Source organism: Podarcis muralis, chromosome 2, assembly GCF_964188315.1.
Source record: "Podarcis muralis chromosome 2, rPodMur119.hap1.1, whole genome shotgun sequence".
NCBI lineage: Eukaryota > Metazoa > Chordata > Lepidosauria > Squamata > Lacertidae > Podarcis > Podarcis muralis.
This window is the reverse complement of record NC_135656.1, coordinates 90,722,466-90,747,141: the sequence shown is the minus strand read 5'-3', so window position 1 is coordinate 90,747,141 and position 24,676 is coordinate 90,722,466. Positions and strand designations below refer to the sequence as shown.

Sequence of the window (24,676 nt, the reverse complement as noted above, 5' to 3'; positions counted from 1 at the left end):
AGGGTTTACTCTGGAATTGCCACACTTGGTTCCCTCTCTTTACAAGCATTTAAATGACATAAACAGTAACCTGCTTCAATCACTGCTCCCGCCCCCAGGGGTGTAGGGTGAAGATAAAAGCTCACATTCCACAGGTGTAGGTAGCCTTAGCAATACTTTCCTGTCTTTTTAAAGAGGTATGGTTTCAATGCTCCTGCCAACCTAGCAGTTCGAAAGCACGCCAGTGCAAGTAGATAAATAGGTACCGCTCCAGCGGGAAGGTAAACTGCGTTTCCATGCGCTGCCCTGGTTCGCCAGAAGCAGCTTAGTCATGCTGGCCATATTAGCTCCCTCGGCCAATAAAGCGAGATGAGCGCCGCAACCCCAGAGTCGGTCACGACTGGACCTAATGGTCAGGTGTCCCTTTACCCTTTATGGTTTCAATGTGTGCAGTGACCTACTGGTCAACGCGAGACTATCAACAAGCATCTATACTTGGCAGCCTTTGCCATTTTATTAGCGTCTTAATTTTTAAAATCTATCTTGTACTTGGTGCTAAGAAATCCTTTCGTTTCCATTTTAATTTTTTTTGCGGTAGTACCACTCTTACGAAAGCGTTTCAACACAATTTTGAAAGTTGATTAAAAAACCCTCCACGTGCTAATTTTGCCCCCAACCACTTATTTGTCTTATCTTTAAAAAAGCGATTGAAGTTGTACAGTAGAGTCTACATATTTTTTTAACAATTTTTAAATAAAAAAACCAAGTTTTATAGAGGTTTTTAAATGGTGCGACCTGCCCCTCCTTCCAAACCAGCAAAAAGCTGTGTCACATCTTCTCTGGAAAAGGGACCAGAGAAGCACGTGCCACACCCCCAAATTGGAAGGCAGTCTGTAAATCGGTCGAATATGATATAGTTGGGAATCCCACATTGCAGGGGGCTGGACTATATGACCCTTGGAGCTGTCTTCCAACTCTGTAATTCTGTGGTTCTATGAAATCACTTCCACCAGCTGTCAAATTAATAAAACAACTTGTTATCCCAGCATCATAACTGGGGTTAGGGGCGTGATTCAAACCCCAATGCGTGAAGCAATCAAACAGGTGGGAGGAATAAAAGGTATTCGGCTCTTTACCAAACACAATTCAAAAGGGGGAGGTGGGGAAAAACAACACGTTTCAACAGCTGTACAAACTTGTTTACAGCAGCTGTACAAACTAAGGTAAAACGCAAGCACTCCCTCTAGCGGCGGCAGCGCTTCCCTTCACGCTCGTCACCAGGAAGGCCGCGCCGAGTTCACCCAAGGGCAACACTCCCGGCCCTCTGATTGGCTAACCGCTTCGGCTGGGTGAAATCGTGGCTCGCCACGTCAGTTCCAAGGCTGGCGTTGTTGCTGTCGTCATTTTCCTTCGACCGCTTCTCGGAAAGAAACCTCATGTGGGCGGGGACGGGCGTGAAACGCCGCGCCGCCGTCTCCGCGTGATGACGGCGGCAACGGTGACTCCGACACGGCCCTGTCACAATCCTCCTCCTCCTCCCCATCTCGGCAACACCCCCCTCTCGCGCCTCTTCACACCCGTCGGCCCTTAAAGGAGACGTGTTATTGTTTCGGCCAAGGATACGTGGGAAGGAGGAGGAGGAGGAGTCTGAGGGGCGGGGAGGCCGGGCGCTTCCCTCCTCCGCGGTCCCCTCCTCCGACAGGCGCGGAGCTTCCGCTTGAAGTATGCGCGTGAAAGGGGCGCGCGGTGGCCGCCGTGGTGCTACCGCCGCCGCCGCCGCTGCTGACGGCTCCGACCATGCAATGGCGGTCGCTGGTCCTGGCGCTGGTGGCGCTGAAGCTGGCCGGGCACGCGCTCTTGTGGCTGGCGGGGCCCAGCCTGGGCTTCTACCACCAGCGCCTGCGGGGCCTCTCCTGCAGCCCGGCGGAGGGAGGAGGCGGCAGTGGCGGAGCCGGAGCCTCCCCGCTCTCGGACGCGCGCTGCTTCGACGCCGGCTTGGTCGCCCCGCACTGGGCCTCCTTCTTGGGCAAGGCCTGGGGAGCCGGTAGCGGCGCCTCCTCCTCGTCGCCCCCCAGGAGGGTCGTCGGTGTTGGCGGCGGCGGCGGCGGCGACGAGTACGAGCAGCGCTACAGCCGCGCCTTCCCTCCGCAGCTCCGCGCCCAGCTCCGCGACGCCGCCCGCGGCATGTTCGCCTTCGGCTACGACAACTACATGGCGCACGCTTTCCCCCAGGACGAGCTGAACCCCATCGAGTGCAGCGGGAGGGGGCCCGATCGAGCCGACCCGTGAGTAGCCTTCGCCAGGGGGACTCTTTCCGGAGCTCGGCACCCCGCCCTCCTCTGCCCTCCCCGACGCCCGTCCTACGGTCTTTGGGGGGGGGTCTGGGTGGGGTGCGCGCTCTGCTCGTGTTCAGGGGCCCCGCAGACCAGGCTGTAGGCCCTCCTTGCTTCGAGGGGGCGAGAGAGAGAGAAAAGAGAATTTGGAGATCGGGCAAGGAGAGGGAATTGGACGTGGTCTACCTGGGCTGTTGGCAAAAGAATGGAGTTAAGAGGGTTTTCGGTGGGTGGGTTTGAAAACCTTGTCCCATCTGTTTCAGCGGGTTAACTTGAACTCAACGAGAAAGTAAGAGTGGAGCAACTTAAGGACTTGAAGCGGGGAGACTTTGAATCACCTTTCAAAGAGTATTTTCTTTTTTTGGGGGGGGAGGGAACAGGTTATGGGATATGCTGCCATAGGCCCTGGGAGCAAGTTGAAAGGGAGCCCATTTGAAGCCGATAGCAACTACCACCTCTGTGGTTTAGCAGTCATACAGTATAGGTATTAGTATGTGTTCCCATTTCTTGCCCAGTGCCAGATTTACGTATAAGCTAAACAAGCTATAGCTTAGGGCCCGACTCTCTTGGGGGCCCCCAAAAAAATTAAAGGAAAAGAAATATGGATGTGCATTTCCAAAATATAAGATAAGAAACAAATATAATAAAACCTTCATACAGCAACAGTGTTTGGTGTTGTGTAGGCTCCTATGATGCAAGTAATGGGTCTTGACAAAGGACAGCTGGACGTATAAAGGGCCCCATTACCTTCAGTAGCTTAGGGCCTCATCAAACCTAAATCTTGCCCTGCTCTTGCCCCAGCCGTCTTGTATCGATGTGGAGCTATGACTGTAACTACTGTGAGTGTAAGAACCCTAGGTTGGTCTGGGAACCCAAAGGTAGGGATGTATTGATGCTAACTCCAGTTGCAGTGTTAAAGGGAAAACCAACAACAGCAGTGTTGAATGGTCCCTGCATGTAGAAATGGGTGGGGAGCAGAGTTTAAGGTGAAAACATGGAGCTTGTTTTTGAGATGGGAAGGGTCGGATTTAGGAGAAGTGAAACTGGCAGTAAAGTTATGGCTGTGGATAGGAAAAGCAATCTTTCAGAAACAATAAAACTGAACAGTCACAAGAGCTATGTAGTGACTGCATATGTGTACTCTTTCCAAAGTGCAAAGGTGACGGTTGGAGTGTGACAGCTATTGGTTTCCTCTAGTTTCTTTTATCAGATCTTATTCTTACAGAAGTGTCAGACCCAACTATGTTGCACCCAGTGATGCCATCTTACATGTTGTTTGCAGTCTTAAAAATCGTAGAGTGCTTCAAAAATTGCATGAGCATTGCTTCATTCCTCCTGGGAGGGGGATGCATTCGACAGTGGGGTTTCCCTTGGTTGCAAAGACTAACTTTGCTGCCAAAGCTTTGGTTGCTACTAATAGATTCCTGGTGCCTCTCGGTTTCATGCAGCTATACATTGTCCTTTCTGTATAGGTAGGTCTCTTTCTGTTGTCTAATGGCTACAGGTTAAGTAAGATACATGCAGTAGCAGTTTACTGATTTGCGCAGTTCAGTGATGTGCATTGTTTAACTAAAACAACTTCACATGTTTGCAAGTAAATCTACATGCCATATTCTTTATGCTTTCCTGCAAGCTTATTTGTAAGCGAGCCTTGAAATGACACTTTGTAAATAAGATCACAAAAGCTTTTAGTCGACACAGACACACCTAAGGACATAAAGAAACACCTTCTTGATCAGATCAAAGTCCTCTTTAATCCTGCATCCAGGGCCTCTCCTGCTCATGATTTCCCAGCAACTGGTATTTGCCTTTGATTCTAGTATGTAGCCATCATCACTAGTAACCGTTTATGGCCTTATCCTCCATGAATTTGTCTAATCCCCTTTTAAAGCCACTCAAGTTCCTAACTCTGTTACTGAATACCATAGTTTATCTGCTGTGTGTCTAAAGTGGTACATTTGTCTGTCCTGAGTGTCACTGGATGGGTTCTAGGATTGTTTCTGAAGTGTCTTCCTATCCCTATCCTTCTCCCTATCCTCTTTCAACACACCACATAATTTTGTGCATTTTATCGTGTCTTCCTCCCTCATCTATTTTTCTAATTTGAAGAGCCCCAAAAGTTGTAGGGGAATTGCTTTAACCCCTAGTCGCTGTGGTTGCCTTTTCTGCACCTTTTCTAATTACGCATATATTTTTTTTGAAGTGTAAATCAGAATTGTATATAATATTCCAAACGTGGTTGCACCATAAAGCTGTATAAAGGCAGTACAATATTGGCAGTTTTATCTTGATCTCTAATACAGAATCTACCTCTTTCACAATGGTTACACACCAGCTCAACATTTTAATTGAACTACCCACCACAACCTCAGTACCTTTTTTTCTGGTCAGTCATCACTAGCTCACCATTGGTGTGTATATTTTTTGCGGGTATAATTTTTTGCCTCATTATGCATCAGTTTACACTTAAACTGAACTGCATTTGACATTGTCCTGTTTGGAGAAATACCTTTTTGGAGCTCTTTGTGATCCCTTTTTCTTTTTACCACCCTTAATAATTTGACCTGACTGTGCCAGAGTCCAGGCCATTATGAAAAAGCACAAAATGGATCCTTGAGGGAGCCTCACTTCTTACATACATCTGTTGTGAGAACTATCCATTTAGTCTACTTGCTGCTTCCCTTTTTAAAAAACGGTTCAGTGATCTATAAGATTATATGTCCTATTATCACCGCTAAGTTTAATCAGGAGCCTTTGGTAATGAACCTTTTGAATGGCAGATTTTGAAAAACATTTTGAATACAAAATAATCCATGTTTTATTGGAATATGTATTGTCAAATAACTGGATTAAATTTTATATAAAAGCTACACTATAAATATAGCCTTCTGCCCAACATCCTAAATTAAGTAAGACAGGTGCTTACACAAAGATGGAATCAATGTGAGCTTGATATTCTGGAATTTGATCAGGATCACAGTTACATATGTGAAGCACATGGGAAAATCAATTAGACCTAGCCTAAACATTATTTGGGGATTTAATTTTGGCTCTTTGCTATGTATCACTTGAACAAATAGGCCTGTGCTAGCAGAGCAATTTGAGCTTAAAATTTTATTTCATATAAAGTTATATAATACTGTGTGGACTTCACCCACTCTGTCTTTCCAGATTATATTTATAATTGCCTGTGTGGCTATTTCTCAACAGATGCACCAGTAAGGAAAATCTAATTTTATGCTTAGAAAGTGCTTTTAGGGTAGTTTTTGTCAGGGTTGAGAAACATCAGAGTAAATCTTAAAGCTTTCATAATGAACAAGCTGATGTTGTCAACCTTTGCCATCTTGTTCAATTTTGAATTGTACTTTGGGTCCAAAGAACACTGTGTTCTTGGAGAAAGACATCTCTTCTCCAAGACATCTGTTCTCTCTCTCTTTTTTATTTCCTAAAACAAATCAACATATTTTCAAAATATAAGTATCAACTCAAAACTTTAAAATATCTTGAAGTGTTGAACGCTGGTTGTAGACTAAATCCAGTAATTTGAAGGTTACATTGGTAACTTTATTCCAGTTCTTGAAAAGGGGAAGGAAGCTTAAATGTTGTATTTATAAACATAGCTGCCTACTTTTGTCAAAATAGTCTATATCATGGCTGTATTCATGTTCCTAGCTATTCTTGCTTTGTAAAATCTATTTTCACTGCAAGCAGCTTCTGTGTTTCTTGTCTACCAGTTTTGAGCTACTTCCTTTTCTGACTTTGAGACTTAACTGGCACGCAGATGTTTGTATAACAGCCTCAGATTTGAGCAATTGTATGGATATTTCAAGTTACTTTTAGAAAATCATGCATTTCTGCCACATTTTGGGGCCTAGTTAAGACTATAAGACTGGGTTGAAGAATAGAGAAAAGTTAATAAAAAAAGATGAGAGAGCTTACTTGCTGTTTTGATTAAATAGTTCTCACAAGGAGACAAGGTAACTTAAACTGAACAGTGGCTTCTCACTTCAGTGGTTGCTGTAGCAAAAACAGCATGCTAAGCTCTGAGTGTATGTATTTGTACTTTCTTTGGATCCCTTCCTAATCCTTACATACACTTTGAAAGAAGGAAAAATACACCCTTTTACAGCCTTGTTATTGATTGTGTGTCTGAAGAAATAAGCAATTGTGTTTTGATCCTGAGTATATATACCCTAATCCACCCTTCAACAACCTGGTGCCCTCTAGCTATTTTTAACAGCAACTTTTCTCAGCAGCAGACAGCATGACAAAAGGTTATGGGACTTGTAGTCTGCAACATCTGGAGAGCACCAGTTTTTGTTTTGTTTTAAACAGCAGAGCGCTCAGTGAGAAGATGTGGCACAATAATCCTGTCTTTCTTTTTGTATCAAGCCTTATAACAAGAATTATTTTTAATTTAATTTAGAAAAAGAATGAACAATTTTCTGATGATGTTCTAATTTGCTCATAGTTCAACAAGTATCTGAAGTTGCATCTCCCAGTTTAGACTTGTATATGTTTATTCACTAGGTTACACAGACAGCAGTAAAGCTTCTAGATATTTGTGTCACTTTAATTTCAGATGTGCCCAGTCCATCAAGTCAAAATACCTAGGCCTACCGTAGTTCACTTATATCCTGTTTCTGACCTTGGTAGACCATGTGTCCTATTACAGTCGTACCTTGGAAGTCAAACGGAATCTGTTCCAGAAGTCCGTTCGACTTCCAAAATGTTCGAAAACCAAAACGCGGCTTCTGATTCGCTGCAGAAGCAATCGGAAGCAGCAGAAGCCCCGTCGGACATTCGGCTTCCAAAAATCGTTTGAAAACCGGAACACTCACTTCTGGGTTTTGATCATTTGGGAGCTGATTTGTTCGGGAGCCAAGGCGTTCAAGGTCCAAGGTTGCATCTTTGCCTTACTATGAAAGAAATTGCATATGACTGAATTAAAAGTATAATATGGCAGTAGACTGATTTACTGTAGGAGTGTGCTAATACTGCATCTATGTTATGGGGCCAAGGCTGCAATCCTTTGCGTACTTAGCTGGGAACATATCCCATTAAATTCTTTAGGACTCTCATCTAGATAATCAAGCTTAGTATCGGGCTACAAGATTTATAGACTACCAGTACATTCTTGAACTAACTTTTAAAAAATCTGATAGAACTAACTTCTAACTGACTTTATTTCAGTTCAAATCTGAATATCAATGATGTCCTGGGAAACTACTCGCTTACTCTGATTGATGCATTGGATACCCTAGCAGTGAGTTTTAAATGTTTTCTAATTACTAGAAAAAAAGAAAAAATGATCAAAAGTAGTTACAACCCCACACATGCACCTCTTGTTTTCCTTCCTTGCCTTGGTTAACACACATGCCTTCTGGGCAAAGACCCATACTATTCAAATCCAGAGTGGAGTCCCTAAGATGGTTGGATGGTGCCTTGTACACCTCCTTCTGGCAACTCCTGCAGCCAGGCTGGTGCCAGATGTATTGTTCTGCTTTCTTTGGACCATATCAGTGAGGCCGAGAAGGAGGTCTTGTTTCGTAGGCAATCCAGGACCTCCATACACACTGCCCAGGCTTGCGCCCTGGGGAGGTCACCTCGTTGCTGTTAATGCAGGAGTTTGATTTCACCCCAGGAGGTGCACTCCATTGTCTCTTGAGACAGACAGGTGCCAACATCTTCCCCTTAGATAACTCCCCTTTCCTGAGTTCTCTTCTGCTGGAAACGGAACTCCCTTATTCAGGGGAAAGGGATCTATTGGCTTCAGTTCATGTCTGGCTTTGGTGATAGTCACAAGCAGTGAGAGATTTGATTATATGTGCCAGCAGACTCTATGGAGCAGAGTGGAGTCAATTGTAAGCAGTTGCAATTGAATGTCTTGCTGCCAAGGTAGTTTTCTTAACTGAGGAAGGTTTTTATTTAAAGTAAACTAATTCTGTCAAGCAAGCTCGATTCAACACATCTGATATTTTTATAACCACCCTGATTATTGACTGTTATTAAGATCCATACCACAGTAGACTTTTGTATCATTTTCTTCCTGGTGGAATTACCCCAGTGCCACTGCATTCTGATTATTTTAACTCCATCACCATTTGTATTAGTGTTAGAGCCTGCTTTTAGCTTGGACAAATCACTATAGCTTCTTTACATGGTGTTGTTTAGACAGTTATACATTTAACCCTGGAAGTTGTTTTCATATACTTTGAAACTTTGTATAGGGCATAGTTTTGTTGCAATTGGTTTTTTTTTTTTTTTGCATAAATCATACACCTTACTAAACAATCACACTTAAATTATGGTGCTTTGTGTTCTAATACTTTGTTGTTTTTAGGACGGTACCTTTTGAGGTCCTGAAATATTATTGGGATTTAGGAAATGTAACAATGGAAATTTCTATGATTTTTAGTAATGCCTGATATTTAATTTTTGATTTTAAACATTTTAAACAGCTAGTACAAAAACTTGTGATTCTGTAATCTGATAATTATGTTTTGCCTTAAAGGTAATGGGAAATTCTTCAGAGTTCCAGAAAGCAGTGAAACTAGTGATAGACACTGTATCGTTTGACACAGATTCAACCGTCCAAGTTTTTGAAGCAACAATTAGGTAGGTTGCCACTTGAAATCTGAGAGCATTGTATGTGAGCACCAACTAAATTTATCACATTTTCAGAAGACAGTTAATTTATGCTTGCTTGCTTGCTGTCTCACAACATAGTGTAATAAATTGGTAATTCTGAGTGATGGAAGATAGAATTTCACTAAAGCAAAATAGATGGTTAAAGAGGACCCGCTTGTATTATAAACAAACACCACAGGGAACTGACAATAATTTTAGTCCTCTTAATATTAAACGCCTAGCAATATTTTTTGTACTTACCCCTGAAGTCAAAGCAGAGGAGGACACGCATGAAGTTCCTTAGGAGCAAAGTGTAAAACTGTAAACATCTACTACAGAGAGATAAAAAACTTTTCGCTGTACAGTACCAATGGATTGTGCTGCTGTGCTGTATGAAGGGAGCATGCAACAGTATCTCCCTCCCTACAACATCCTCTTTTTGCACTCTCATTTTTTTATATATAAAAAACACACTGCAAGTTGGAGTGCTGCTTTGCATCATGGTGACTGCCCTTATTAGCAGTGCTATTTTTCTTTGACCAAGCTGCGGGAGGCAGTGGAAGACAGGGAGTGCCTGGCGTGCTCTGGTCCATGGGGTCACGAAGAGTCGGACATGACTGAACAACAATTTTTCTAGAAAAAAGAGATGCCAGAACTCACCATGAACGCCTCCCTCATTCTCTTAGAATGGCAAGGATGCCCACCTGAGAGGTGCCGGAACTCAGTTCTGGCAAGTTCCCCCTGAAAAAAAGTCCTGCTTATTAGTCTTTTTACTGCATGCTGTGTGCAGAAGTACTAATGCAGGTACTCCTCAGTTTGTCAGTTAATTTTGTTATAGAACTCCACTGTGCTTTGAGAGCAGCAAACTTGCCACATTCAACTCTGTTTCCAACACCTGCAATTTTAACCACATTCAGATACTCAAAAGCAAGAAATGTATGTTACCTGTAACTGGCAGAATTGAAATTAACCACTGAAATTAACATACCCTTTTTGTTCCTTACCCCCCAGTTGTGACCACTTCATTGCTTAAAGGTTGTCAAGTCTTGCCTTTTTGTGCTTTACCTTTTGTTTACTTATGTTTAGTTAAATAAAAAGAATGTGTCAATGCATTTGAGTCATGATATATCTATTTTGCCTCTTGCAGCTAAGCAAATTGCCAGCATTTTGGCATTGGCTTCTTTATAAGAAAGATAGAGCAAAGGTTTGTAATCTGTTCTAGTGATTTGATTTTTTTTTTACTTAAGAGGACTTTCTATTGAGGGGTTTGAAAAATAATAATTTAGAAACAGCAAGTTTATAGATTAGTGGAGATATATAAACCTATCACAGTGATTTGCATCCTGGCTTGCAATTTTCAGTGTTAGCCAGTAATTTTCAGAGCCTTTTTAGAGGCTAGCTACATGCTGAAAGCTCAATTTAGGTCCTGCACTTAAATTAATTAATTCAACTTTACTGTACTTGGTATTTCCTTGTTAGCTGAGACTACAATCACAGATGTGTGCTTGCTCAGGATATGCAAGCTCAGAATATTGCTGAGCATGGGATGGTGTGCAGAATAAACATAAAATAATTTATATTGTGTTTGGACATGATAAAATTGGTATTAAGACATTGTGATAGTAGGAAACATGGCAAGTAAATGACAGCAGATTTTTCTGAATTCTGTGCTGGTAGACAAAACTGATGTGAAATAGCTCAAGAAGCAGATTAAGATGCTCTGCTTCTTACATTTTGATCTTTCAGTTGAAGAGTATAGAATGCGGTTTGGGCCCAAGACCTAAATGTCTCTCTTAGCCAGGCCTCGCTTTGCCCATGGAACTTCCTTCACCCCTTTCCCTAGGCCACATCCCTCAGTGGCCCTGCTTTGCACCCCAGGTGGTTTTTGTCCAACTAGTATGTGTCCTTGAATTCTGATGATGACCCTTGCTTCCATGGATGGAGGTGATTGGAACGTTGACCAGGAGGGTTGCAGCGCTTAGACTGAAAAATGTTCCCCACTCCTGATATAAGCTAATGTTCTGTTTGCTCTTCAGCTTGAACCTAGCTTTGATAACTGATATGTTGTACATTACACATAATGTAGCAAATTATATATTGTCTCCTTTAAAACTGTCTCTTACAGGGTTTTGGGAAGCTTGCTTTCAGCCCATATCATCATAACAGATGCCAGACAGCCTTTTGGGGATATGACTATTAAGGGCTATGATAATGAGCTCTTGCATATGGCTCATGACCTGGCTGTAAGACTGTTACCTGCTTTTGAGAACACCAAAACAGGAATTCCTTATCCTCGGGTAAGTGTGCCATGAAGAACGGTTTTCATGGAACCTTCTTTAATACTTCATTCTACTTTCACTTGCGGGGGCTAGATGGGTCTTAAATATTAAACGCAAGGCTCACTTTTTGAAAAATTAGATTGGAATATCATCCATGTATAGCAGCTTTGTGGAGGAAGCAACGCCTTTCTCAGCACATCTGTGTTTACAGGCCTTGCTTTCTCATGTTAAAACATACAGCCTGACAGCGGAAAATATCTTTGCCCTCACTTTAAAAATCTGCTGTCAAAATCAACTGCTTTAATGGATGCCCTAGGTCAGCTGTTGGTTCCTCAACATGACTGCGTTCCTGGAGCTGTTCCATGTTGAAGATTTTGCAGTGTCTGACCTTGGTCTTTTGATGGCTGGGTATTTACATGCCTAATGTTAATCTGGATACTCCTTTAAGACAGATTCCCTGTGGAATATGATGCAACCTCATGACAGAACACTGATGAAACACACAAGTCACTTTATATTTGTCCTTGATTATCAAGGGGGTAGAAATGAAGGAAGCAAAAGACAGAAATATAACTGCTTGCTTTTCAAGAAATGAACATTTGAGCCTTCTTATCTTTGTATAGGTAAACTTAAGAACAGGAATTCCTTCTGGCAGCAACAGTGAGACCTGCACTGCAGGAGCTGGATCCTTATTGCTGCTTGCTTTTCAAGAAATGTACATTTAAACCTTCTTATCTTTGTGTAGGTAAACTTAAGAACAGGAGTTCCTTCTGGCAGCAACAATGAGACCTGCACTGCAGGAGCTGGATCCTTATTGGTGGAATTTGGAATTCTTAGCAGGCTTCTGGGCGATTCCACTTTTGAATGGGTTGCCCGCCGAGCTGTGAAAGCACTCTGGAGTCTAAGGAGCAATGACACTGGACTATTAGGTGCATAATAGGTTTATGGGTCTTGCATAATTAACAGAATTTCTTAACAGTAATATAATCCCGAAAAGTTACTTATTTAAGATATTTATATACTGCTTTTCAAGTGAGCCTCACAGATTGACTTACAAAGCAAAGGCAAGCTGCAATGGGTGGAAGGCAAGTTTTTTTTTAATCAGATATCCCTCCCTCCCAGCAAGGTAGGGGAGCAGTTGTGGGAGACAACATGGTACTTGCATAGTTGTGATAGCTTATACCACTGAACTAACCACAGCACCATTTGTATGGTCGCACTGGGACCTTTGTGCCCAATTGCCTAAAAATCCTCCATTAGGAATAATTTTTTACTTCTACGCTAGTGCATCCGATGTTTGCTTGTGAGCAGTGCATCATAGGTAGGCATATTACAGAATCGGGAGATGGGATTGTCTGGGATCCTTGCTGCATGTACACACAATGGAATATACATTAGCTGCATGCTGTGTGAAGCCACCCTAATTTAGTGAATGATTATCTCTGCAGTAATGCACCACGGCAATGTTCTAGAAACACTCAAATATGGGTACTGATTACTGCAATATATTCACCTGGTGTAGAATGCAGCTATGTGCACACGTGATGATGAAGATGGGATTCTGTACAACTAATTATTTGTGAACTGTGCTGTTGGTCTTCCAAGCCCTGTTCTCAAAGTTTGTTTTTAATAAAATCTTGTACTTTCAGTGCTTCACATACAGTCATACCTCATGTTATGTCCGCTTCATGTTACGTTTTTTTAGGTCAGGTTGCGTCCTGCGGCAACCCGGAAGTACCGGAGAGGGTTACTTCCAGGTTTCGCCACATTCACAGTAGCGCTAAATCATGCTTTGCGCCTGTGCACAAACACCAAATCGTGCTGCGCACATGTGCAGATATGACGCTTCAGGTTGCGGGCTTTTCACATTGCGAACGGGACTCCGGAACGGATCCCATTCGCAACCGGAGGTACCACTGTACATTAATGAACATATAGTCCTAGAATCCTCTTGAAATGATTTGGGAAGTCCAAGCTTAAAGTCCCCTTTAGGAGTGCTTATATTGGCAGACTGTTGAAGGAGATCCGCTAGCACCCAAGCCACAATTTTATTTTTAAAAGACAATGCAAAGGGATGTACTTTTCCCATACTGAATGTTTTGCATCCAGACTTTTGTTTTGGGTGTAATGCTTGACTTCTATACTGATGTCCTCTGGCTTTTGAGATTGTATACGCTTTATTGTAATTTCTTTCATGCTATACAGGAATTTTATACTACATTGAGCATTATCAGCCAAACAATGTATAAATGCAACAATTTTTGTAGCTATTCTTGGATAATCTTTGTCTTTGTGTTTAATTCATAGGCAATGTTGTGAATATTCAAACTGGCCACTGGGTTGGAAAGCAGAGTGGTTTGGGAGCAGGATTAGATTCCTTCTATGAATATCTTTTGAAATCTTACATCCTCTTTGGAGAAAAAGAAGATCTAGAGATGTTCAATGATGCTTATCAGAGTATTCAGAACTACTTAAGGCGAGGGTATGTTTCTTACGTTACTATCTTCAGGAGGCTGTAAAACTTGCCTGGGCTGGTTGGAACATGGAACATCAGTTTCCTTAAGAATAATTATGTGTTCCTCTGATGTACACTTAAAAACTGTGATTATTACTACAAACTAAAATGACTCTTACTGTCTACCTTCAAATTCTTCTGCAAACCCATGTTGTTGTTGTTCAGTCTTTGGCATAACCACTTAATCCCCATGCCCTACTTGTAATTAGATGTGTACAAGCAGATTTCTGCTTGTGCAATGGGACTTCACCTTCCTCTCCCCATACCCCATACCCCACTCAGATCTGTTCCAAAGAGCCCCCCAACCTCCAGGGAGGAGGAGTGGAAGGTGAAATATTGTTGTGTAAGTGAAAGTCAGTTACACTCCTAGGCAGATAAAACAAAAAAAAATTCCTTCCAGTAGCACCTTACACGAAAGCTCATACCAAGAACTAACTTAGTTGGTCTTTAAGGTGCTACTGGAAGGATTTTTGTTTTGTTTTGACTATGGCAGACCAACATGGCTACCTATCTGTAACTGAATCCTAGGCAGATAGTTTGGGTTGCAACCTTAAGTAAACAAAATTGAAATGGTTTTCCCCCTCTTTACTCCTCTCTCCTCTTAGCTCCCCTTCCTTGGTTTCCCTGTGTCAAATCATTGATTGTAAGAACTCTGGACAGGATCTGTCCTCCATATAGTGCCATCTACTCTAACATTATAGTAACAGTGATGTGGGGTGGAAAGTTTCCCAGTGCTTCTATTTTCCATTTCACAGGAATGTATGCTAGTTACAAATACAGTATAAGTCAGGTTTCACAGTTTCAAATGTGTCCAGCTTTGTTTCCTCAATGTAAGTAAAATAAACATGTTAATTAGATTACTCTCTAAAGCACTGGAAAATTTTCTGATGTACACTGGAAAACTTTTGTGTTGGGGGAAAGAATCCAAAAAAAAAATGATCCAATTAAAAAATAATTCTATTAAATCCACACCACATTATTATAATCATGCTTAAACAATACACAGTGATAGCTTTATACTAAGCTACCACCTGCTTAGTTTTTGCTATAATCTCCGAGATTGGGTGACATCAGAGGAGTCAAAGCTGTAGCATGTTTGAAAGATTTCACAAGCCTTTAAACTCATGTGCACTGTTGTAGGTATGCTGTACGTACACTTTCTCGGCATAGCCCTCCATCCTGCAAGTAGGGTTATAATGGTGAACTACACTGTATGATTGTTATAAACTCCATATAAGGTTGGTAGAGGGAGAAGAGGCCTCTAACTTCCAGCCAGGGAATAACTTTACAGAGAACTTAGTTTTGCTTGTGTTCACTGGATGTGGGGGCTTGGGGGAATGTATCTCACTTTATCTGTCTGTGTTGTAGAGCAGAAAACAACATTTTATTCATTCGCCAAAAGGCTCAGACTTTGGCATCTGTCCTTTTGAAATTTTACAAGGTATTTTAAAAGTTATTTGCACACAAATTGACCCATGCAAGATTTTTTAAAAAAAATAAATTTATTCCCCAGACTCTAAAAGACTTCATTTTCTTGCACAAAAAAAATCCTGCACTTGTCTAAAGTTTGTCAGGTTTCATACTCTCAGAAGGAACAACTGTGCCTACACATTTTTATCTATTTCTGTCAAAAAGTTTTTTAAAAGTTACAGCTGTTGGTTGATTTCTCTGTTGTAGTTAGAGGGGTCATACAAAGGCCAAATTTTGATGAGACTTTGGATCTAGGCCAAAGTGGGTTGTGGTCAAGGTGGTCCAAGCTGAAGCAACCCGCTTTCTGAGATGCTGAAGCAGGAGTGAAATGGAATCTTGTCTTCAGTGTGCTTCACTTGTACATATAATGATAAAGCATATTGTTTTGAATCAAACATTGCTTTTTATTCCTTTTAGGAGAGAAGCCTGTAATGAAGGTGAAGGGGACCCACCACTCTATGTTAATGTAAATATGTTCAGTGGGCAGTTGATGAACACATGGATTGATTCTCTTCAAGCTTTTTTCCCTGGGCTTCAGGTATGTTCAGTTTGATGGAGAAAATATAGAAAGCTTTGCAAAATGTGAACTATTAGGAGCTCAGCATCCCAACCTAAAACAGATTTTGTTGGTCCTTTATATAAAACTAGCATCTGGTAGGAAAGACCCCCCCATATTCAGTTCTGATCTTGCCTTGCACTGTGCAGTTGACTTGCAAGTTGTGGGTACTAGTTTAACAGCTGGAGCTAAAATGCATATGTATGACCATACAGATCCCAGAAGTGCAATGTTAGTATCATCATGCGGGTGGGAAGTGAGACAGCCGGTGCCTATTCCCAGGGCATTAATTGGCCAGCCGGCTGCTTAGCACTTAAGATGAAATGGATGTTGGGTTGTAGTGGTACAAGATAATCGCAAAAGGGTTTGTGTGTGAAGGAGATACTAAGGTTCCTTGACCACTGACACCTCCAGTTAAACTGGTTATGTTCCTTTTGCAGCTAAAGGTATGTAGCAATTCAGCTGCTACTGCTGCTGATTGAATGTTACATGGAGTTGCACAGTACAGCACGTTACAGCATGCACCTAATACATAGGTTTTCCCAGTCTACTTTTATTATTTGCTTGGTGGTGTCTGGTCCAAAAGCAGCTATAGTGCTTTTATATGTTTCAAAAGTCAGAGTTCTTTTGCTGAGCTAATGTTTGCTACACAATTTTAGAGCAGCGTTCCTGATAACTGATTTATTGGCTGGTGCTTTTCCTGGCCTAGGGAGACTGACGATACTATGAAGGAAATTGGTAATGTTACTGTATGTGAGCTGTCCTTCATTTATGCAATTTTTCAATTTTGCTGCTTCTCAGGTTTTAATAGGTGATGTAGAAGATGCTATTTGCCTCCATGCATTTTATTATGCCATATGGAAACGATATGGAGCTCTTCCAGAGAGGTACAACTGGCAGTTACAGGCACCCGATGTCCTCTTTTATCCCCTAAGGCCAGAGTTAGTAGAATCTACATATCTTCTTTATCAGGTATTAAAGTTTTTTTAATATATAATTGTCTTAATGAATGTATCCTTGTTGCTGCTGCTTAAGAGGTGTGGTCCCAATATACAGTTCATTATTTTCAGACTGATTCAATCTATTCTATTTGAGAAACACTGATTTAAGGGAATCATTGGTTTAAATTACATTTTGGGTTCCATGTTTGGATATGACAATCAGGATCCAAAGAACTGGTTAAGTAATTTAGTTTTTCTTGTGTAGAGGGTGTGGGGTTCACCTCCTCCCTCAATGCTAACATTTGAATTGGCATAGTGGTCCACTATCCAAACTCTGGAAACTTGTTTAAATTCTTATTGGTGAGAACAAACTAGGATTAAACTATGGTTTTGCATCTGGTTTGTTTACTTTTTAGTGGCTGAACTATTTAGCTTTACTAGTGTTTGAGCCTTTATTTACATGGCATTGCATAATTTCTTCACACTTATTTCCTTCCTTTCATTTAGGCAACAAAGAATCCCTTTTATCTCCATGTAGGCATGGATATTCTTCAGAGTCTGGAGAAGCACACAAAAGCAAAGTTAGTTTTCAAACTAAACTTTTAATATCACCTTGTGCTTAGCTATTGGAAAATATAGAGACAAATGGAACCTTTTATTTTAAGTTACTTGTGAAGTTTCTTCTGAACTGAGCTGCATGTGGCAGTTAATACAAATATGCTTGCTTCCTTTGAATTAATTTTAAATCTCTTATTTAACGGGCATGTGAGCAACCTCTTTGCTTGTAAACAACAGAAACGCTATGGCTTGGATCCCAGTGCTCACAAGAGATGTTTGAAAAACCTGTGCTTCAGGTGTTAGCCCCTATGTTGGATTTGCAAATCTCACTTTATTTTGTGTGTAGTACTTCTATATTGCCTACTAACCAAGTTTCTTGAGGCGGCAGCTTACAGTGCATTCAAAATACATGAGTTATAGGGAGGAGCAAAGGTGTTTATAAGCCTCTCTGCTGTTTTCAGGTGTTCAGTTGACATGCTGCTACTGAATTTCTGGGCCACAAGCAGGTCTTAGAGGAAAAGAAAGCAGTCTGGCATTCGTCCCTTACAGAGTGGGGTTTACTCACTGGGTTGCTGCTGCCTCTTACAAGTTTCATAAGGAGTCATATGGATGAAGGGAAGAGAGTTCAAACGAGGAAAATATTTCCCAGCATGCCCATGGCTTTAGGCATGAAGCTCTTTAGTTGTCACTGTGCCATAACACTTCTCAGCACCCTCTCGCCATCTCCTCCCACTACCAGCCTGAATTATGGAGAGGAACAAGCTAATGGTTGTGGGATATTTGTTCTAATGGCTCTAAGAGGCACTGTGTTTGTGAGATATTAGAACAAAATCTGCTTGTTGCTCTTGGGTCTGCTGCTTGACAGAGCAGAGTTGCTCCATCAGCAGTAACTAGAAGAAAGCTAAGAATAGCAGTAACTTTTGGAATACAGTTAGAATCATAGAATTGTAGAGTTGGAAGGGACCATGAGGATCATCTAGTCTAACCCCCTGCAATGCAGAAATCTTTCACCCAATGTGGGGCTTAACTCCGTGATCCTGAGATTAAGAGTCTCATGTTCTATTGACCAAGCTATCCCTCTCTGGGCTTAATTTCTTAAAACATGTGTGGCTTGCTAGTGCTAATTGAAGTTTTTAAAATTTATTTCAGATGTGGCTATGCTACTCTGCACCATGTTATAGAGAAGTCCAAAGAAGATCGGATGGAAAGCTTTTTTCTCAGTGAAACATGTAAATATTTGTATTTGGTAGGTATTCTTTATGGTCAGCCTTGGGGCTTTCTGTTTTAAAATAGGCTTGTTCACTAGAACTGAAACTAGCAACAAGTGGTAGGCCTGCTTATTATGAGTCATAGGGGTGTGTGTTTACACACACACACACATACACACACACACACAAAAATGTTTTATAATATAATCTGTGTATCTAACACATTGGCAGGCAGAGTCTGTAATAAATATGTTATACTGGTAATCTACATATTCAAAATACATTTTATGGCACCTAGCTGCAGAGTAACCTGTGTCCTGATCTGTGTCAGTTTTGTAAACGTGGTGGTACTGCATTGCTGTATTATGCTAAATGTGAAACATTAAGGATACATAAACATTTCTTGTTTCAGCTTTTTGATGAAGAAAACCCAGTGCACAAATCGGGCAATCGATATATGTTTACTACAGAGGGGCATATAGTATCGCTGGATAAGCGTCTTCGTGTTTCACTCTGGCAAGATACTTTCCCTGAAGAACAGAAGAAGACTGAAAAGCTAAAGCCAAATGAACTTAGAGCAATCAACTCTACTTCTAATGTAAATATAAACCAGTTCCAGTTTGAGTATAGTAGTTGTGTACAGAAATAGGGAATGCAAACAATTCTGCCCAGTTAACTAAGCATTTTGTAACTAGTTAATATAGAGTGTCCTGGGGTGGGGGGAAAGAGTACTTGCTTAAACAGAAGAGGACATCTGTTTTTTCAGCAAATATATTCATGGATGCTGCTCAGATATATTATGATGCCAATCGCAATATGTATTTTTCCTGTAAAGAGTTTCTGTTTTGCTGAATAGGAATGATCTTAGAATTAGCTTATGAGGGCGTGGAGAGGATCAGAAACCCATTTTAGAATCTTAGGTTCCAGCCTGCAGGGACCTAAATCTGAAGCTTTTGGGGAGCAAACTTGAGTGTTCAGATAACCTGTGTCCAAGTATTCTCCAAGACATATTTGTTTCATGCATATAAGTGTTGCTTGTCTTTCTAGACGAGGGTCAAGATGCAATAGCAGATTAAAAGCCCAAATATTCAGAAAGAAATGAGATCTCAACAACATAAAATTTCTTCTAGACACTATAATTCATAGTCTTTGCCTGAATTTATTTAATGCACAATTCTGCACCCTTCTTGAATGGTTGTGACTAGAACCACATGAGACCTAGCTCCGAATTTTTCAGAAACTATGTAGATACTAAAGGCTGTATTCATTTGGTTCACACGAATACACAGGGATGGTCAACTCCCAAGAGACTGCGATCTACTCAGAGTTAAAAACTGGCAGTGATCTACCCATCTACCCCCTTTTTGTTGAGCTTTTTTTAGGGGGATCCAGTGATCTAATAATGATCTACCACAGACGTCCAGTGATCTACCAGTAGATCATGATCTGCCCATTGGACGTGCCTGGAATACAGTAATTGTCTTTGCCATCCAGTTGAACTCTGGGGCGGGGGGCACATTTTGGTTCAGGTAGTCAAGGAGATGCTTTGTTTAATGCAGTAAAGCCAAGTTCACTCATCAGTTCCTTCCAGTGGTAAAAGGGAGCTTTGTGTGCATGACCAAGAATCACAATGGGTGAGTTGATGTTCCTGGAATGTAGCAGTTTAACAGAGATATTCTACTTGTTCCTGTAAAGCCACCAGAGTTTTGGATAGGTCTGAAGGCAAACTATTTGAAGGACTATTTCTCACACTTTTAAAGATATGAATGTGTCGAGTAACACTCATCATTTAAGTATGCCCATTCCCTTACTTCTGTTAGGAACAGTATCTGATCCTGTCATGTTGCCAAGCGATGCGTGGTGTGAATCATGCCCTCCCATCCAAATGGTACAAGATTCAGTCCTGAAAAGCAAGCTACTGTGAACTTCCAACTATTAAAAAACATCTCCTTCTGTTTTGCAGTGCAACAGAGTACCAGATGAGAGGAGATACTTGCTGCCTTTGAAGAGCATTTACATGAGACAGATTGATCAGATGGTGGGCTTGATCTGAACATCTCTTCATATGGAGTAATCCTTAAGGCGCAAGGCAGCATCTTGTTCTGAAGACGAGTCTCTTGAGCCACATAGCTTATAGCAGGTGCAGGCATTTAAATAGCCACTCACTGTAATGAAGGATTCAGTTTAAAGATGGAAAGAGGATCCCGTGCTAGACTCCAGTTGTTATCACTGAAATACAGTCGGATGTGGCATATTTTGCCTAATGTAAGCTACATTATCGCATGTGAAACTTTGAAGCTTGTATTTCTGAAAAATACGTGATAGACTAAGGTGACCTTTTAAAAGGACTGTAAGTATCTTGTATCAGAAATGCTGTTTTGCCACATCTCTTAATTGCATTCTAAATAAGAATGTTGGAGAGAACCTATATATATTTCTTATAAAAAAAGGGTGTGTGTGTGTGTGTGGAAAAAAGGGAATGTGCAATTTCTCTCACCAAGCTTAATTATTAGATTACTTAACTAGCAATAAACAATATTAATTATTGCTCAGGTAGGAAAAAATCCATAGGTTCTGGTTTACTCGGTGTCTTGCTGGAAATGTCCTAATTGAAATGCAGTTTGCTGTAATATCAGCCAAGATATTGCATCACTGTGTTTAGGACTAACATCTAGGCTGATGTTGAAAACAGTGTTCTTAATTAGAATTGCACATTCAAGGGTGTATGGAGTTTACTAGTTTCTGAAACCAGTAATTTTTAAAAGGTGCCTTCTAGTAGGTGTAGATGCACAGAGCCACTCATCTGATACTTTGTATTGCTGATTTACCAACAGTCACAACATTATTCTGTTTATATTCATCTCCTGCTTTGTGCCTCTCTGGGAGATCTTCCTGAATCTAAGTATTTACATTCCTTGTAGTTGTAATATGTAAGCTTTTTGAGCTAGTGCCTTCTTAGCTGTTTTCAGAACAGAGGCAAGGGCTTGAGCTGTTCATTTTCCAGAAAGAAATAACCTTTAAAAAATCATTTATAACTATTGTACTTTTACAATATAAAAGATTAACATCCCAAGTAGTGTTTGAGGGTTGTACACTCTCCTTTCACGTTTACTGTGAATTGAGTATTTACAGGTGATTATTGCCCCTTCTTGGGGCATGTATTTTACATATACATATAGCAGAAGAAGTACAGAGAGAAGCTGATCCTCAAAGATGTGCTGGCCTTTGATTCCCATTTTAATTCCTGTGACAAGAATATTCATCATTTTTGAAGCACCTTGGGGCAACCAAAATGGATATAAGATGAGGCCTTCCTTTCTGATGAACAACGCCTTTCTTCCACACCCCAGTAAGGCTGGGAAGGTAGAAGAGAGTATCTGCCTGCCTTCAGGAATATAATTTAAACCCACTTGAGGATTCTTACAGTAGATTGAAATATGATTATTGATCAGCATTTTCCTCTTTGAAAAGCGCAATACATCTTGGATCAAACTTTACCATGCATTGTGTACATACCAGTTTCACTAACCTAATCCAGTTCATAATATATGTTTGCTTTCACAAAACACATTTCAAATACTACATAATATTTATCAAATAAATAATTAGGGCTTGCTTAATCTCTTTGGCAAACAAATGAATCTCAGGGATCTCAAAGTAGGCTTATGTTTGCCTAGAAGATTTTGTGTTTCACTGTACAGCCTTTCTTCCTATTTTCTCAGTGTTGCTATTTGTAAGAGAGAGCGAACAGTTCAGAATCCTCTGGAAGATTAAAATCCTATAAAAACCATGATACCTCTATAGGTGAGACCAGATCTTAATGGCCTTCTTTTTTTCCTCCAAAATTATGCCTATGATGTTTGACCTAGTAGCTGACTTTTCAGGTCAAGCAACACTTCCTGAGTTGCGAGGAGAGCGCAGGTGAAAAGAATGATTGGGCTTTTTGAGCAGTTATACTGGGCTGGCATCATCTACTAATCCTGCAAAGGAGAACATGTTAACAGTTCACAATTAGAACATGTGCTTTAGGAGGGAATGTGTGAAGCAAAAAAGCTGAAAACGTCAACATTGGCTGGAATCCATAGAGCAGTTTATGCAAAGTACTTTACTAACACAGTGAATTTTGCTATTGTGCCCAGTTGGGCCCCACCCCAGTCATGAACTGCTTTTGAAACTAAGTATTTCCAAAGTTTTTGTTGTTGAAAAAAGATCCTGGCCATAAGCTGTTGATGTGATGAGAAATGCAAACTGAAACAAGTCAGTTTATCACTGCTATAATCATGTTGTCAACAAAGCATGCTGTCACAAGGTATGTATGTGTCTGCATAATGGGGTCGACTGGGTGTGTAACTTTTTCGGCATGTCCACATTGGCGCTTATGACTATGTGTAGCCTCTTTGATGCAAATTGCACGTTTTGTAACTCAACTTAGGAAAGTTTGTGCCTACTAAAATGTTGGGTGTCCAAATGGTGACTTACACTTTGGCTTATTTTTCCAAGTAATGTGTTTCAGATGTTTGCTTTTTTAAAAAAAACAACAACCAGGTTACTAGAGTTCTAAAGGCTTAAGGGCACTTACAAAACACTTTTACTTCTAGTCAAAATAGTATAGTTCTTTCCCAAGTGATTCAGCCAGCATTTTGATTGGTTTTGGTATGGATAAAATCTCATATTGAGAAGGTTGTATCTGTCCTTAGTGACTGGTGTCCGAGGCCACTCATAGATGCTAATATGTGCTGTGAACACTCAAACAGATACCTGATATTGACATAGATTGCACTATCTATGGGGATATGAAGGGACTAGATCAAATTTCCAAGTGAAATATTGAAATTTGCAGTCTTTCAATATTTGAAGATTACCAACACTGTCCTATAAAATACCTTTTATTGTTACAAAATGTGTCCAGTTTCTTCTGTTGCAATATTAGTGTTAAGACCAAGTCTTAAGCGTTGCTTGGATAACTTGCCAATTCACAAAACCAAACTGAATTTCTCACCATAATGTGCAATATGTGGTTTTTTCCTCCTAGCCTAATACGGCATTGTTACAAAATGTATTTAAGAGGGTGAGGGCGTTACTGTTTATAAAGGATCAGATGTTCTGGAAAATGTAACGCAGATTTTACATTATAATTTGTATTAAATACTATTTCTTAATTCTGTGGTGCCTGTCTTTTCTGAAGTTCTAACAGAAAATGATAAGTGACTGGAGGACCCTGTGGAAGAGGGTGTTTCATTTTCTGCGTAATGTGTAAGACTGGGCAGTTTTTACCCTTTACAGGCTTTAAATGTTGGATGTCCTCATTTGGACACGCTGTCATGATGCAACTGCAGAAACCTGTCTTATATTTGTCTCATTGAGCTTTATGCTGTCACCAGGTGACTTGAAGACCTAAACCCAAATCCATTGTTGCTGCAATCTAGGAATAGTATCTCCGTGTGTGTGTGTGTGTGTGTGTGTGTGTGTGTGAGAGAGAGAGAGAGAGAGAGAGAGAGAGAGAGAATCCTGCTAAGTTTAAAAGGATAGGTGCAGCTGTTTTTTTCCTGCAAGCATTTACAGTTTCAGGTAGCTAAAAAGGATTTGCTTGAATCTACCCTTATTTTGAGGGGACGTGGGTGGCGCTGTGCGTTAAAGCCTCAGCGCCTAGGACTTGCCGATCGAAAGGTCGGCGGTTCGAATCCCCACGGCGGGGTGCGCTCCCATCATTCGGTCCCAGCGCCTGCCAACCTAGCAGTTCGAAAGCACCTTCGGGTGCAAGTAGATAAATAGGGACCGCTTACTAGCGGGAAGGTAAACGGCGTTTCCGTGTGCGGCTCTGGCTCGCCAGATGCAGCTTGTCACGCTGGCCACGTGACCCGGAAGTGTCTCCGGACAGCGCTGGCTCCCGGCCTATAGAGTGAGATGAGCGCACAACCCTAGAGTCTGGCAAGACTGGCCCGTACGGGCAGGGGTACCTTTACCTTTTACCTTTTTACCCTTATTTTATGAGCATATGCCATAGAAGTACTCCTAGGTATGAAACCTGCCAAATTAGGCAGATGCGTCCAGGGCTTTTGTACTAGGCACTTTAAAAAATTGATGGGGTGGGGGGAGACCTAAAAGGATTTGCTTCCCTTTCCTGTGGTTTTGTGGGCAATGATTTTATTATGAAAATGGATTATTTTGTAGAGGTGCCTCGAGGAAAGCAAGCTGCAAACTTTCAGA

The 24,676-nt window shown here is 41.1% G+C and overlaps 1 protein-coding gene across 1 annotated transcript; it reads left to right on the top strand.

Annotated features, from left to right (window-relative positions):
* The first annotated feature begins 1,439 nt into the window (after positions 1-1,439).
* On the top strand, positions 1,440-23,628 carry EDEM1 (ER degradation enhancing alpha-mannosidase like protein 1). The gene is made up of 12 exons (XM_028719337.2): positions 1,440-2,264; positions 7,506-7,578; positions 8,827-8,930; positions 11,068-11,239; positions 11,967-12,150; positions 13,529-13,703; positions 15,624-15,744; positions 16,564-16,734; positions 17,211-17,284; positions 18,411-18,507; positions 18,882-19,067; positions 20,433-23,628. Exons 1-12 carry the CDS (start codon positions 1,777-1,779, stop codon positions 20,520-20,522), a joined length of 1,935 nt encoding a protein of 644 aa, XP_028575170.2. The 5' UTR covers positions 1,440-1,776; the 3' UTR covers positions 20,523-23,628.
* The last annotated feature ends 1,048 nt before the right edge of the window (positions 23,629-24,676 follow it).